General features: G+C 43.4%; 1 protein-coding gene across 6 annotated transcripts in view; it reads right to left on the bottom strand.

Annotated features, from left to right (window-relative positions):
• The window catches only part of LOC308307058 (abl interactor 1-like), a 110,654-nt gene that overhangs the window by 16,744 nt on the left and 80,711 nt on the right, over positions 1 to 13,199 (bottom strand). For all 6 annotated transcript variants that reach the window (XM_080752170.1, XM_080752167.1, XM_080752169.1 and 3 more), the window contains exons 5-6: positions 11,230 to 11,373; positions 1,853 to 1,953 (exon numbers count right to left, since the gene is read on the bottom strand). In XM_080752170.1, the coding sequence (XP_080608296.1) occupies positions 1,853 to 1,953; positions 11,230 to 11,373 (245 nt within the window). The remainder of the gene's footprint in view (positions 1 to 1,852; positions 1,954 to 11,229; positions 11,374 to 13,199) is intronic.

A 13,199-nucleotide genomic window follows, 5' to 3' on the forward strand; every position in this document is an offset into this window, starting at 1 on the left:
GTAAAACCTCATGAATGGTTAATGCTATGCCTTGTACAGCCTCTAAAGCCGCTAGAGAAGGCGTAGCTCAGGCTAGCAGGGCCCTGACACACGCTTGGCCTATTTTACAGAGTGAGGTAGCAAATCAGCTGTGTTTAGAACACAATGGGCCTGCATAATCCCTGTCTGGTAATAAACATAGGCTTTGTGTGTCGTGTGCTCTCAAAGCACTGACCCCAAACACACACACACACCCCCCAGCTGCAAAGTACATTCATATTTTCATCGGTATTAACACTTAAGTTGCAGTGATTTTTTCTCTTCAATGTCCACGATGCCATGGTCTCCATAGACTTCCATGTCATTTATAGTGCACGTATCGTGCATGCCCATGCCTAGATGAACAGCCATGTTTGCCCAGATGTAAACAAACATGGCTGCCATGTTTGAAAGAATGGGTTGGTATGGGGGTTAAACATGCAATTTCGCGATCCCGATCATGCCTAATACATTTCTGGAGGTCCAAAAAACATTTTTGGAGAAAAAAAAAATTGAAAAAAAAAAATATATTTTTTTCTTCAAAAACGGCCCAAACTCGGGAAACTCGGGGTTGGCACCAGATGTGTTAAGACCTGTGGCCGATTCTACAAAAATGCCTTCTAAATCCTAACAGTTTTCTGAAAAAAACTATGTTGCTATACATCGTTGCTTTCATGCCAAAAGCTCTTATCTCCGTATTCTATAATTTTGTTCCGTAAATTAACGCCCCTACTTAATCATACTACAGTGTCACAGAAAAGCATCGCAAATAGCAGATGCACACGCTCGAAACGCGGCGCGAAGTGACGTGTTTTGAGCTTGTAGATCTGATACTTTTGCCACTTTTGAATTTGAATCCTGAAAAGTAACAGTTTTGGACACATGAGGTTTACACCCGACAGCTCAAGCTCAAAACACGTCGCTTCGCGCTGCGTTTGGAGCTTGTATTGTAGATCTGCTACTTTTGATTCTTTTGTGTGACGCTGTAGTATGATCAAGCAGGGTGTGATGAAAAAAACACAAAAAGGTTGGAGACAAGAGGTTTCTGCCCGACAGCTACACAATATATCTTGATACACCTTTTATGTAGGCCTACAGGATATTTATGAAACACTTTTTCAATAGGTTGTGACACACATACAATACACCAGAATAACCTCACCCTGGGTGCCAAAACTCACACCGGAAGTGCGATGAAATACATGGCAGAGATTGGAGCTGACTAGATCAGGTCATGAACAAACACTATTAAAGAACGACAGAGACCTTGTCATATAATCGGTCAGGAATATAATGAAGCAATAAGCCACAAGAGGCCTCTGGTTACCAGGTATTTTATAACAGCCGAGAGGCGTGGTGAGACACAAAGCGAATATATGAGCCGAATATATTATAAAGGTCTCAATTGTTCAGAAAAAAATAGTGTTTGTTCATGAGCTGGTCCACTTGGCTTCCACTGACTCCAGTGCACCCATGGTGCGACAAATCTGCCGGTTGGAATTGCATGATAGGGAAAATGACGTCGGTGTCCCTTCCTCCAATTTTTCTTGAGTAAACAGAGCTGCTACCTTTAAACACTTTTTAAAATTTAGTTTTTTTTCCCTTCTTTTCCATGCTATTGAAATTGTACTGAGAAAAAAAGAAATGCTGATATGTGTTCCAAAAAGCTTCATACCCTGCCTGTATATACATAACGACAAAATGTGACATAGCTCTGTTTACACAATGCTGTACCCCCTCCACTGTATATACAGTAAGAATTGAATTGAAAATGTAATTGAGTTGACACGGACACAGAAAACAACGTCATTATTATAGGTCACTATGGGCTCACCTGGTCCAGAGTTGGGGAGGGAGGGGGGTGGCACGGCGATGGGGATGCCAATACCACTGCTGCCACTGTTCTCCCTGCTGCCACTGCCTCCACTACTACCACTGGAGAGAGAGAGAGAGAAACAAGATTTCTATTTAGGGCAAACCTGCCATAACTACAGACACTATCATAGCAGTTAGGCACACTTACCGTATGTGTGTGTGTGTGTGTGTGTGTGTGTGTGTGTGTGTGTGTGTGTGTGTGTGTGTGTGTGTGTGTGTGTGTGTGTGTGTGTGTGTGCGTGTGTGTGTGTGTGTAAACACGCTCACAGACTCCTGTGTCCCATTTAGAAGGAACAACATGCCACAGCTACACTCAGTTCACTTTCATTTCAAGCATCACAGGCAGGCAGGTGGCCGTGCACACACACACACACACACACACACGCACGCACGCACGCACGCACGCACGCGCACACACACACACAGACACACACACAGGATTGTGTCATGCCTTTGTATAGAACTCATGGATTCCCACATTGACGTATAGGAAGTCAATAAGCGAGACGTTTGCCAGGAATAGCTCAGGAATGTCAGCGTGTACAGTATGTCATGGCTCTGTGTGACCCCCAGGGGCACTGTTGCCATATCTGCTTATTTTAAGCGACTTTGGGCTTTTTTGGGGGGGGAGAGTGTTTTTTGCAGGTCTTTCAGTCCGAGTGTATCAAAAGAGCAACTGGTTTAAGGAAGCGGAAGCTTGTGATTGGCTGCGCGGAGGTGAACAAAAGTCGGGGGGACGGAGATACACCTAAACCTAACCTTAACCCTAAACTCAGTCAAACTAACGATGGTGAATGCTAACCTGGTTGGACCAACGGTGCTTAACCCAGTTGCTTTTTTGATACACTCGTACTGAAAGACCTGCAAAAAATACTCTCCCTTTTTTTTTTGGTTAGGTAAAGTTCATGTGAAGGACCCCCAAATTAATATGTATTTGTCTGTGTATCCCCATCTGAAGACAATTTGTGCCAGGGACCCCTGTAACAGATTTCCGTTGTTAAAAAGAATTTCAAAGATATTTCACAAAAGTCGCTTCTTTTATGGGCTTGTTTTCATAGACAAACAAGCCCATTTTGCGTCTCTCTTTTGAGAGAGAAATAGCTTATTTCTCTCTCAAAATCTGGCAACACTGCCAGAGGTCTCTGAGATCGATGTCAAGGCTCAATCCCCCAGCCCTCCCCCTCCCCCCCCCCCTCTCTCTCTCTCTCTCTCTCTCCATGTCCCGTCCTACATCTCTCTACCACTGCCTCTTTTATCCCTGCTATTCCATTGATCCCTTGCTCCCTCTCACTGTTTATCTCTCATCCCTCTCTCTAACTCCCCCTCATCCCTGCCCTGTAAAGTGATCTTCCACCCCCAAGACCCCCCTCCTCCTAACTCCTTCAGTTCAAGTCAACCCCGCCCCCTCCTGCACATCTATCTGTCTGTCACTGTCTGTCTGTCTATATATGCATCTATCCCAGAACAGGCATGTGCACACATAGACATCAAAAGGGGCTTGAGCCCTTGCCCTTTTATCCGTCTGTAAAAAACTGCCCTTTCCAGACCAAAAATGCAGTTTCTACTATGGTGAAAGAAATGCAAATGCCCTCTTTCCATGCCATACCTGAAGGCATTGCCCTGTCCAAACTCTCCTGAACTTGAATGCAGCATCTCATGTTGAAAGAATTGCCCTCTCTGTAAATAAATCCATGCCGTTACACCACATCTCCGGTAATCACTTGCTTATGCTTAGTTCAGTGTGGTATCAAGCACCGAAAATAGCCAACCTCCAAGCTTACAACGCGTTGCAGCGCGATGCGCTGTGAGCTTGGAGGTCTGCTATTTTCGGTGCTTCCACCAAAAGGCCCTTTTGGAAATTTCAGCCCCTGCCTCTCAAACATTCTCTGCAAGTCCCTGTCCCAGAATGCTTTGTTCTCTCCCTCATTCGAGATCCATAGCAGGCAAACTGTAGGCAGCAGTGTGTGTTGTGTGTGCGTGCATGCGTGTTATGAGCTTGTAGATTGCCTATTTTTGTGTGTGCAACTGCAACTAAATATAAATCACCCATAAAAGGGATAACGGGGCATCTATAATACCTCCGGCCATCGACACACGACGTTGGATTCTATATTCCTTACCGTCCCCTCCGGACTCCTTTATGTCCACCCCCCCTTCCCCCCAACGGTCTCTACAAAGAGCATCCTTGCTTGGCCCTCTCCATTCCACCTACACTTCACCCCCTCTCCCTCGGTCCCAGTTTCACTTGCAGCCTCACACTCCAGAGGTAGAGTTTCATATAAATCTCAACCACCGTAATGCACACCCACTCCCTCACAAGAACAAGAACAAATACTTGCGCACTGCTGTCCAAAGCCTTCTTAAAAAAAAAAAAGAAAAACTGAAATTTGGCACACACACACACGTATCGATTATATCTGCCATAGCACTCTCTTCTCGGTGTCCAATATGTGATACAGCATTTTGGGATTCACTGATCTTGCTCTAGATAGAACGTGCACACACACCCACTCACGCACGCACGCACGCACGCACGCACGCACGCACGCACGCACACACAATAATAATAATAATAATACATCGAACTTATATAGCGCTTTTCAAGGTACTCAAAGTCGCTTTACAAAACAAAGATACAATAAAAACAACTTTAATAGGACAATGTTAAAAGGTTAAAATCTAAGAAGTACAATTAATAGGGCACACAAAGAAAATAAATAAAAATAAAACTGAAAAAGGTGGGTGGAGTATGGTTAGGTAGGGAATGCAAGTCTGAAAAGGTGGGTTTTGAGGGAGGCTTTGAACACGGCAAGGGTGGGGGCTTCTTTTATATGAGGTGGGAGTGGGTTCCAGAGGGTGGGGGCTGCAACGGAGAAGGCCCTGTCACCCCAAGTGCGTTTCTTGGCCTTGTGACACACACACACACACACACACACACACACACACACACACACACACACACACACACACACACACACACACACACACACACACACACACACACACACACACACACACACACACACACACACACACACACACACACACACACAGATATTGGATTCAGGACTCGGCCGAGGATGGCAAGACGAAGAGAGATGAGCTGAATAAGCCGGGCTGGCTGAGAGGCTGTGAAATCAAATAGCGAAGGCACCGCAATAAACAGAGCATGCAAGGTTAGCACAGGCCTCCAGAGCCACTCCCACCACGGCATCACACACTGGCAAGAGGGGAACAGTTACAGACAGTGTCCATTTTGACAGCACATTTTTGTCTTTTGAATAAAAACCCATTTTAGTCGACTAACACTTGACTTGTCGACTAAAAAGGAGGGCCGTGATGGCATCGTAATGCCTGATTTTACGATCGTTTGCATGCTGAAAATAGCTGATCTACAAGTGAGCTCGTAGATCTGCTATTTTCAGAACGCAACCGAACATAAAATGACTTGATTGCATATTTTGGTAGACAGAATGTAAAACAACAATAATGAATAATAATGGATTGCATTTTTATAGCGCTTGTCTAAGCAAGTTTTGAACTCAAAGCATTTTACAATGGTCCATTCATTCATACATTGGGAAGTGAACAACACATACAGTCAAACACTTGCTCTAAAAGGATAACAGCAAAATAGTCCTTGTGGTCTTGTTTCCATTGGGGCCCTTTTAGTTCTTCTGGATCTCGTGGAACTAGGCCCTCCCTAACATTATAGTTTTTGACTTTTGAATACGAATTTGTTGACAAAATTGTCAATATATTTAGTCTTAGTCACCGTAGCTTAGTTTTTATTTCGTTTTCATCAGTGAAAAAGGGTAGTCGAAGAACATTTTTAGTCATAGTGTTAGTCTACAAATTAACACTGTTGGCAAGATGGGGAATATTTACAATAGGAAAACTAGAAAGATGCAATTCTGGGAAATTGCAAGTGTGGACGTGAGTCACACTTGCAAATGAATGAATGAAATGTACTGTATATATAACATGTCACAATGCGACATAGCTGTTTACACAATGCTGTACCCCCTCCAACTGTACTGTATGTTCCCCATTTTCAACAGTTTTTATTTTTATTTGTGACACTTGCTTTGGCAATGTAAATGTATGTTTTCTCATGGCAATAAAGCTCCTTTGAATTGAGTTGAATTGAATTCTGTCTTACCATTTGAATTTTCCCCATTGAAGTCAACATATGGCCCAAGTGCGTGCCACCAAAACTGCGGGAGGAGTAGCGCGGAAAAATAAAGTTTATCCGGAAAGATGGATGGATGAAGAAAGTCAGACAAGTACTATAGTCTGTTAGGGCAACCAGACTAATGAAAGGCAGCACTCCGAAGTCCTTCTGCTACTTTTATTTAATTTAAGGCAGAGCCACTGGCAGCATACATACACGGACACGTTTCGGCGTTGAGCCTCCCTCAGGGTATCATTGATGGATTGTCATGGTACAGGTTCACTGCCCTCACCATAACCAACGACTTGTGTTCTTAGAAAGAGAGCATCTTAGTCGGAGAGGAGTTGCAGTGGTACTGTAGCCTGTGGACCTGTCTAAGGGCAGCAGACAGGGCAGTGTCCGAGCATGACCGCAGGCTATTTATTTTCTTAGTGTGAGTCTTCGTGAGCCGTGCATCCAGCAAATTGCATTTATAGACTTGAGTGTGCTCCCTCAAGAGGGAATAGTTGACTGACCAGATGGTGCACAGGGCTAAATTACTAAAGCCGAACTGATTATCTTTGCTAGAAATCTTGATCTGTGGAAAAAAATTGTTTAATTTCATTCCTTGCCTGCTGCTACATTTAATTTTGCTTTCTTTCTTTTTTTAAAAGATATTATTACTTTTTCTGCCTTTATTGATAGTAATATAGTAGATAGAGAGAAAATGGTGAGAGTGAAATGCAGCAAAGGTCGTCAGGATCGGGACTCAAACGTGCATCACACTGTCAGACATTGCAGCTTAGGTGTCCGGACCGCAAGGCCAGCGGCCCGGCCGGGCCAGGCTATTTTCAACTAGCATTTGGCCCTTTAAATATTTAATGAAAAGGAAATGTTTGACAATTACTGAATGTTATGATAATTAATAGTGGAAATCATGATCAGGTGAAGAAAGAAGTAAATCACGATCAACAATTAATTATGCTATACTATAACTATTCCACTCCATAATGTTTAATGAAGTCATTAATAGTGTGACAAATTAAAAAGTCCTGGATGCAAGCTCAGGAGGGACGTGAGAGAATGAGAAAGCGAGGAGAGTGTGTGTGTGTGTGTGTGTGTGTGTGCGTGTGTGTGTGTGGGTGTGTGTGCGTGTGTACGTGTGTGTGTGCGTGTGTGTGTGTGTGTGTGTGTGCGCGCGCGCGCGCGCATGTGCGTGTGACATGCTTGTGGGAGAGGCGAGGAAGGGAAAACGAAGAGTGATGTAATATTTATGGGAATCACAGTCAGCATTACTGCCTTCTTAGCTAATGAAGCAAACTGCGGTCACTCATAACTCAGAAATCATGAAATAAACGCCCGCCTTCTCCGACTTCAGCCGTACTCAGAACTCAGAAATCATGAAATACCGTAAACGCTCGCCTTCTCCGACTTCAGCCGTACTCATGACTCTGCATTGGATTTGAAAGGAGTCGCACTCCCACCAGCAAAGAGTTCCGGGGGGAACAAGCAGCCTGCAGGTGTTTTCTGCACCAAGGAACCCATTTAGGCCTAGAATTATTGAATGCTTTAACCAGTGAAAAATCGCAGATATACAAGCTCACAGCGCGGCACCGAGTGCCGCGCTGCGAGCTTGTAGATCTGCTATTTTTGAAAAAGTCGTGAAAATGTGTGCAAATCTTTGAATATATAATGTATTTTCAAAGCGAACGTTTGTAACTCAAATTTTGCTTCTGGGTGGTCCCTGGAACTAGATATTTTGAAATGGGGGTCCGTGTGGCCAAATAAATATCATTTTGGGGGTCCTTGACATGAAAAGGTTTGAGCACCACTGACATAGTAGTCTCTCAAGAACAGACCAACTGAGCTCCAGTTGAAGTGAAAAGGACCTTTTCTTTGACGATGGCTGGCCAGATTGCTGACATAGAAACATAGGTTTTTTCCAAAAATCTTAGAAGGATTCAAAAGACACTTATAGAATCGGGTCAAAATTCTAATTTTCACGATTTTTCAAAAAGAGCAGATCTACAAGCTTGCAGCGCGGCACTCGGTGCCGCGCTGTGAGCTTGTATATCTGATATTTTTCAATAGTTAAATCATAGAATAATTATACTTTTGCTTGTCATAAACGCAGTGATTCTGGCTTCATTCTGAATCCCCCACCAAAACCTTGTCAGGCAAATCAAGGCTGGATTTACAGCTTCAAGGGGGGAGGAAATCACACAATATGCCTTCCGGTTGGTTCCACGATTTCTAGCGGAAGTGCTGCGTTTAACGGACGTTACGTCATGCGGTGCGGGTCTGTTTACATTCCCTAGCGAAACAACTAAAATAGATTGTAGCTCTTAAAGTTATACCATGTAACTTTTTTTATAAAACAAATCTTAAAATTGTCCTAACTCTTAAATCGCTAAAGTTTTAGAACACCCACTCCGTTATTTTCAGCTTCTAAAGCCTTCTCTTTATATGTTTTCTATGATCCTGGCCGGGTTCCGGTTTTCGCGGAAAAATAGCGTCATCTGCATCATCTGTAAACGTTGTGTATACGTTGGCCAATCACATTGCGGATCATACACACGATACACTACCGGCCAATCACAGCTTATCTGCCGTGTCTTCAGGAAGTAGCCTCGCTCAGCTACAGTGTTTACCATGGTGAAGGATTCTTAACCTCTTAATACCCAAATCCTGGCCAGAAAATTACGTTCTACCATGCGTTCTACCTCTCCACGGATTCGTATCGGTCGCAGTGGTTTGCGGCGGCGCTCCGGTGGTCCGCGGCGGTGGTCCGCGGCGACTCCGGGCGGAAAACGGACGAAAAAAGCAATACCGCTACTGACCACAAGTTTAGCAATTTACACAGTATAGCTTTAACTCACTCTTAATAGGTGTAACATTGCTTGAATCTATGTTTGTGTTTGTATATTGTTTATTTCGAGCGCAACCGACGGAGCAGGAGACATAGACCAGATTTTTTTCGTGCAGGGAATACGTTTGCAGGAACACCGCACTGTGAAAAAAATACAGCTTCCGGGAAAATTCAGCCCCACCTCCCAGAACGTTTTCTGCCTTATATTGTCACCAGGCTTTTCTCTTCGCAGAAGAGTAAGCCTGGCTACGCGAGGCTAGGAGGAAATAGGTGATGTGAAAAAAGCACCTCAAACTGCTACACTAAAAGTGAAGAGAAAAGTCAAAACGGGCGTACAAAGAGTGTGCTTGGTTTATTATCTCACATTAATTAGGTCTTCTTGAGATTAGGTGTATGGAAGCTACAGAGACACACATGGTGGGGGAAGGGTGGTATATACAAGAGAAAGTGTGAAAAGTGCTACTTCTGCAAAATAAATGAAACAAAGCAAAAGACAGTCTGTTCTTATTCCGTCACAAAAAAAACAGATACCGAGAGTTCTTTAGAGATCACTGGGGGGAGGGGGGTACACAGCTGTTCAACAGGCCTGGGAGTGCATCTGTGCAGTTTGTGCATAACATCGTGGTGTACGTGCACTTTCTTAACAACCACTTCTTAAAACCCTTTATACTTAGTTGACCGGTGTCCACTTTCTTTTTTTTTTTACGCTACATCAGATCTCTTCACTGAAAATAAATGTGATGAATTGTGATGCGAGCTTGTAGATTTGCTATTTTACGTGTGATCGTGCATGTGTGCGTGTGCAAGCACGTGCACACATAGACATCAAAGGGGGCTTGAGCCCCTGCCCTTTTACCCGTCTGTAAAAGGTGCCCTCTCCACACCATGAATGCAGTTTTTACTATGGTGAAGGAAATGCAAATGCCCATCTTTCCATGACATACCTGAAGGCAGCATTCAAGAGCATTGCCTTGTCCAAACTCTCCTGAACTTGAATGCAGCATCTTATGTTGAAATAATTGCCCTCTCTGTGTAGAAATCCATGCCATATGCCACATCCCCAGTATTGACTTGATTATGCTTTAGTTCAGTGTGGTATCAAGCACTGAAATTAGCCGACCTCCAAACTCACAACACGTCGCAGCGCGACACATCCCTTTGCGTGTCTGTGTAATCCACCGTTTGTCAGCCTTCTGATTGGTCCCTGAGACTCCCTGACTGGCCAACCAGAAAAAAACATTCACTTTTTGCTATCGGGGGTGGAGTTTGTGCAGTGGAGAATGTTGCTTCAGGCTTTCAACAACTGTCCACACTGCGCGACACGGCGTGCGTCTAGTACGGCCACGCGAGGTGATCGCGATTTCGCTCAATATAATGAATAAGCTTCAACAAACTAGTTCACATGGACCTTATCAATATAACTAAGAGTTACGATTGGGTACATATATTTTAAATGGGCAGAATTACGAAAGCCAGCCTATTATGTGAGGAGAACTATAATCTGGCTGTCATCTTCCTACCCAAGATGCACTGCGCTTTCTCTTTCCATTTCTATTCTCTCTCTGATCCAGAGGATTAAACTAATTAAAACATATATTTTCGGGGGGAAACTACTGTTTTGCTATGTAATTACTGTACCTTTTTCTTCCCTTTTTATTAATATCATGTAGATGTGTTTTTTTGGGTACTTTATATAGCTGTAATGAGGCTATGAAAAAAAGAAAAATCCCATCCACTTCCACTATAAAATAATCTGCAATGGTGATTCTGTCCCACTGGGATTAAACAAATTAAAACATATATTTTCCGGGAAACCCCCTGTTTTGCAATGTAACTACTGTACCTTTGTCTTCCCTTTTTATTAATATCACCTAGATGTTTTTCCTTTGGTACTTTAAATTGCAATAATGAGGCAATGAAAATACCCTCTCCCCCCATTCACTGCCACTATAAAAATCACACCCGTGTGAACTGAGCGGTGGTGGGGGGGGGGGGGGGTGCCTGTGTGTGTGTGTGTGTGTGTGTGTGTGTGTGTGTGTGTATTGCAGTTGATGCTCAGGGAAGGCTAGACTCAACAGCACCTCTCTGGTCACCCAGGGTACTCAGGCTACACCAGAGGCTACATACAGACAGACAGACAGACAGACACACACGGCCACGCTATGGAGACGGTGTGACCACCGCTCAAAAACAATCTGCCCAGGGTCATCTGTACCACCATAGTAACAGGGCAGAATGGGGCGGGATTTGCAAAGGGGAGAATTGTGTGAGTGAGTGAGTGAGTGAGTGAGTGAGTGAGTGAGTGAGTGAGTACCTGTGTGTGCGCTGCCTCTGGTGGTTGAGCGAGGCGGTGCGCCCGGGGCTCTGCGTGCTGCCCAGGCGGGCGGGGCTGGTCATGTAGTCGTTGGGCACCGTGGGGGGCTTCACCGGCTCCAGGGTCTTGTAGGAGGCGTTGCGCCTGATGGTGGCAACACAATCACAATCAATACATTCTGTGTGTGTATGTCCAAAACTGTTACTTTTCAGGAAATGGGAAAAAATGTACCTGTGTTTTAATGCATCTAACATAGTTACTATTCAGTCTCAAGCTCTTGTTAATAATACTTTTCGTTGGTTCAATATTCATAAACACACACACACACACACACACACACACACACACACACACACACACACACACACACACACACACACACACACACACACACACACACACACACACACACACACACACACACACACACACACACACACACACACACACACTTTCATTACATGTTTTTTTAAATAGCAAACATAGCTGATCTACAAGCTCCCAACGAGTCACGATGTGACACATAGTGAGCTTGTGGATCTGCCATCTTCGCTACATTTTTGCAACTGATGAAGTAGGGCATTCATTACGAAAAAAATATGGTGAGGTTATATGAAACTATTTATATTATGAATCAATGAGAAATTAGTATGTGTGTGGCCCAAGTTGAGAGTCAGTAAAATGTCACTAATTTAACTAACTGCTACTATTCGAAGTGTCGTGCTGTTATAGTAAGTGTGCAATGGGGTGTCACAAATCCTATCTACAACAGCTGGATGTTGAACTTCTGTGAGTGAACGCATCAGTGTTAAAACCCCACCCGGCATTAATGTCTGATTAGTGTCACAAACTGCTGCTGTGGCAGACATACAGTAGTCTTTCACAAGTCAACAGAGGATGAAACGGATTTAAAAACATTCTGAAATTCGCTATATTTTAGCTGTTTTGACATATTTTGTCTCTTTTAGAACAGTGGTTCTCAAACTTTTTAAACTTCAAGGACCCCCAGTTTTATATGCATTTAGGCCATGGACACCAATGACACCAATGACAGTGTACAAATGGAACCAAATGGGTCCATTTGGTTCCATTTGTACCCCATCAGAGTTACAAAGCTTTAAGTGTCCATTTCCTAAACAATCAGCCATTTTGCAGGGGACCCCACAAGGACCCCTCGGGGTCCCCAGACCGCACTTTAAGAACCACTGTTTTAGCCCGTTTTTGTAATTTTTCCTAAGAATGCAAATACATATAAAAAGCCTCTGCCCAAGTTGCACACTGTAAAACTCAAGTTTGATTTAACGGGTAGTCTACATTGTCACACTTCACGTAAGAAGACTGCTATAAATTGTTGAGTTTATTTTTACAAACCCCAAAGCCACACTGTCTAGTTTATTATATACCTTGTGAAAGAAACACTTCTTGTATTCTGTCGGGGGATCCCAGTCTATATTGGTCAAGTACTTATCCAGAATCAGCATTTCCATTTGGCCAAATGAACCGCAGAATTGGAAGTGAAACTTTAAGTATGAAAGTTGGGCACAGCTGAAATCTGTGCTCCAACTATCAAAAGAAAACTTTGTTTCCAAATGAGGCATAGACGGTCAATACACAAGGACATTGATTCACACAACTGCGCTGAATAAATACTGCATTGTGATATGATATGTGTGGCTTTGTTCACAAACTGCACACATAATCCTTAGTTGAAAATTGGATGGGAGGCTATGAGGCTGTTACCAGACACTGTGTCTTGTTTAGATTTTGTAGCTACTGTATATTTCAGAACAACATAACATTTTGTGTATGGTGAATGAATGAATGAATGAATGAATGAATGAATGAATGAATATTTTATTTTCGTGTCAGGACAATTGCTTGAACCATATCCCACGTAAAACCGTAAAAAGTCTTATTTGAAATGTTCCTTTTAGGCAGGGTGTTTAACTGTACTTGTACTGTACTACATT

The sequence above is a fragment of the Nannobrachium achirus genome (assembly GCF_963921795.1).
Source record: "Nannobrachium achirus genome assembly, chromosome: 21".
Taxonomy (NCBI): domain Eukaryota; kingdom Metazoa; phylum Chordata; class Actinopteri; order Myctophiformes; family Myctophidae; genus Nannobrachium; species Nannobrachium achirus.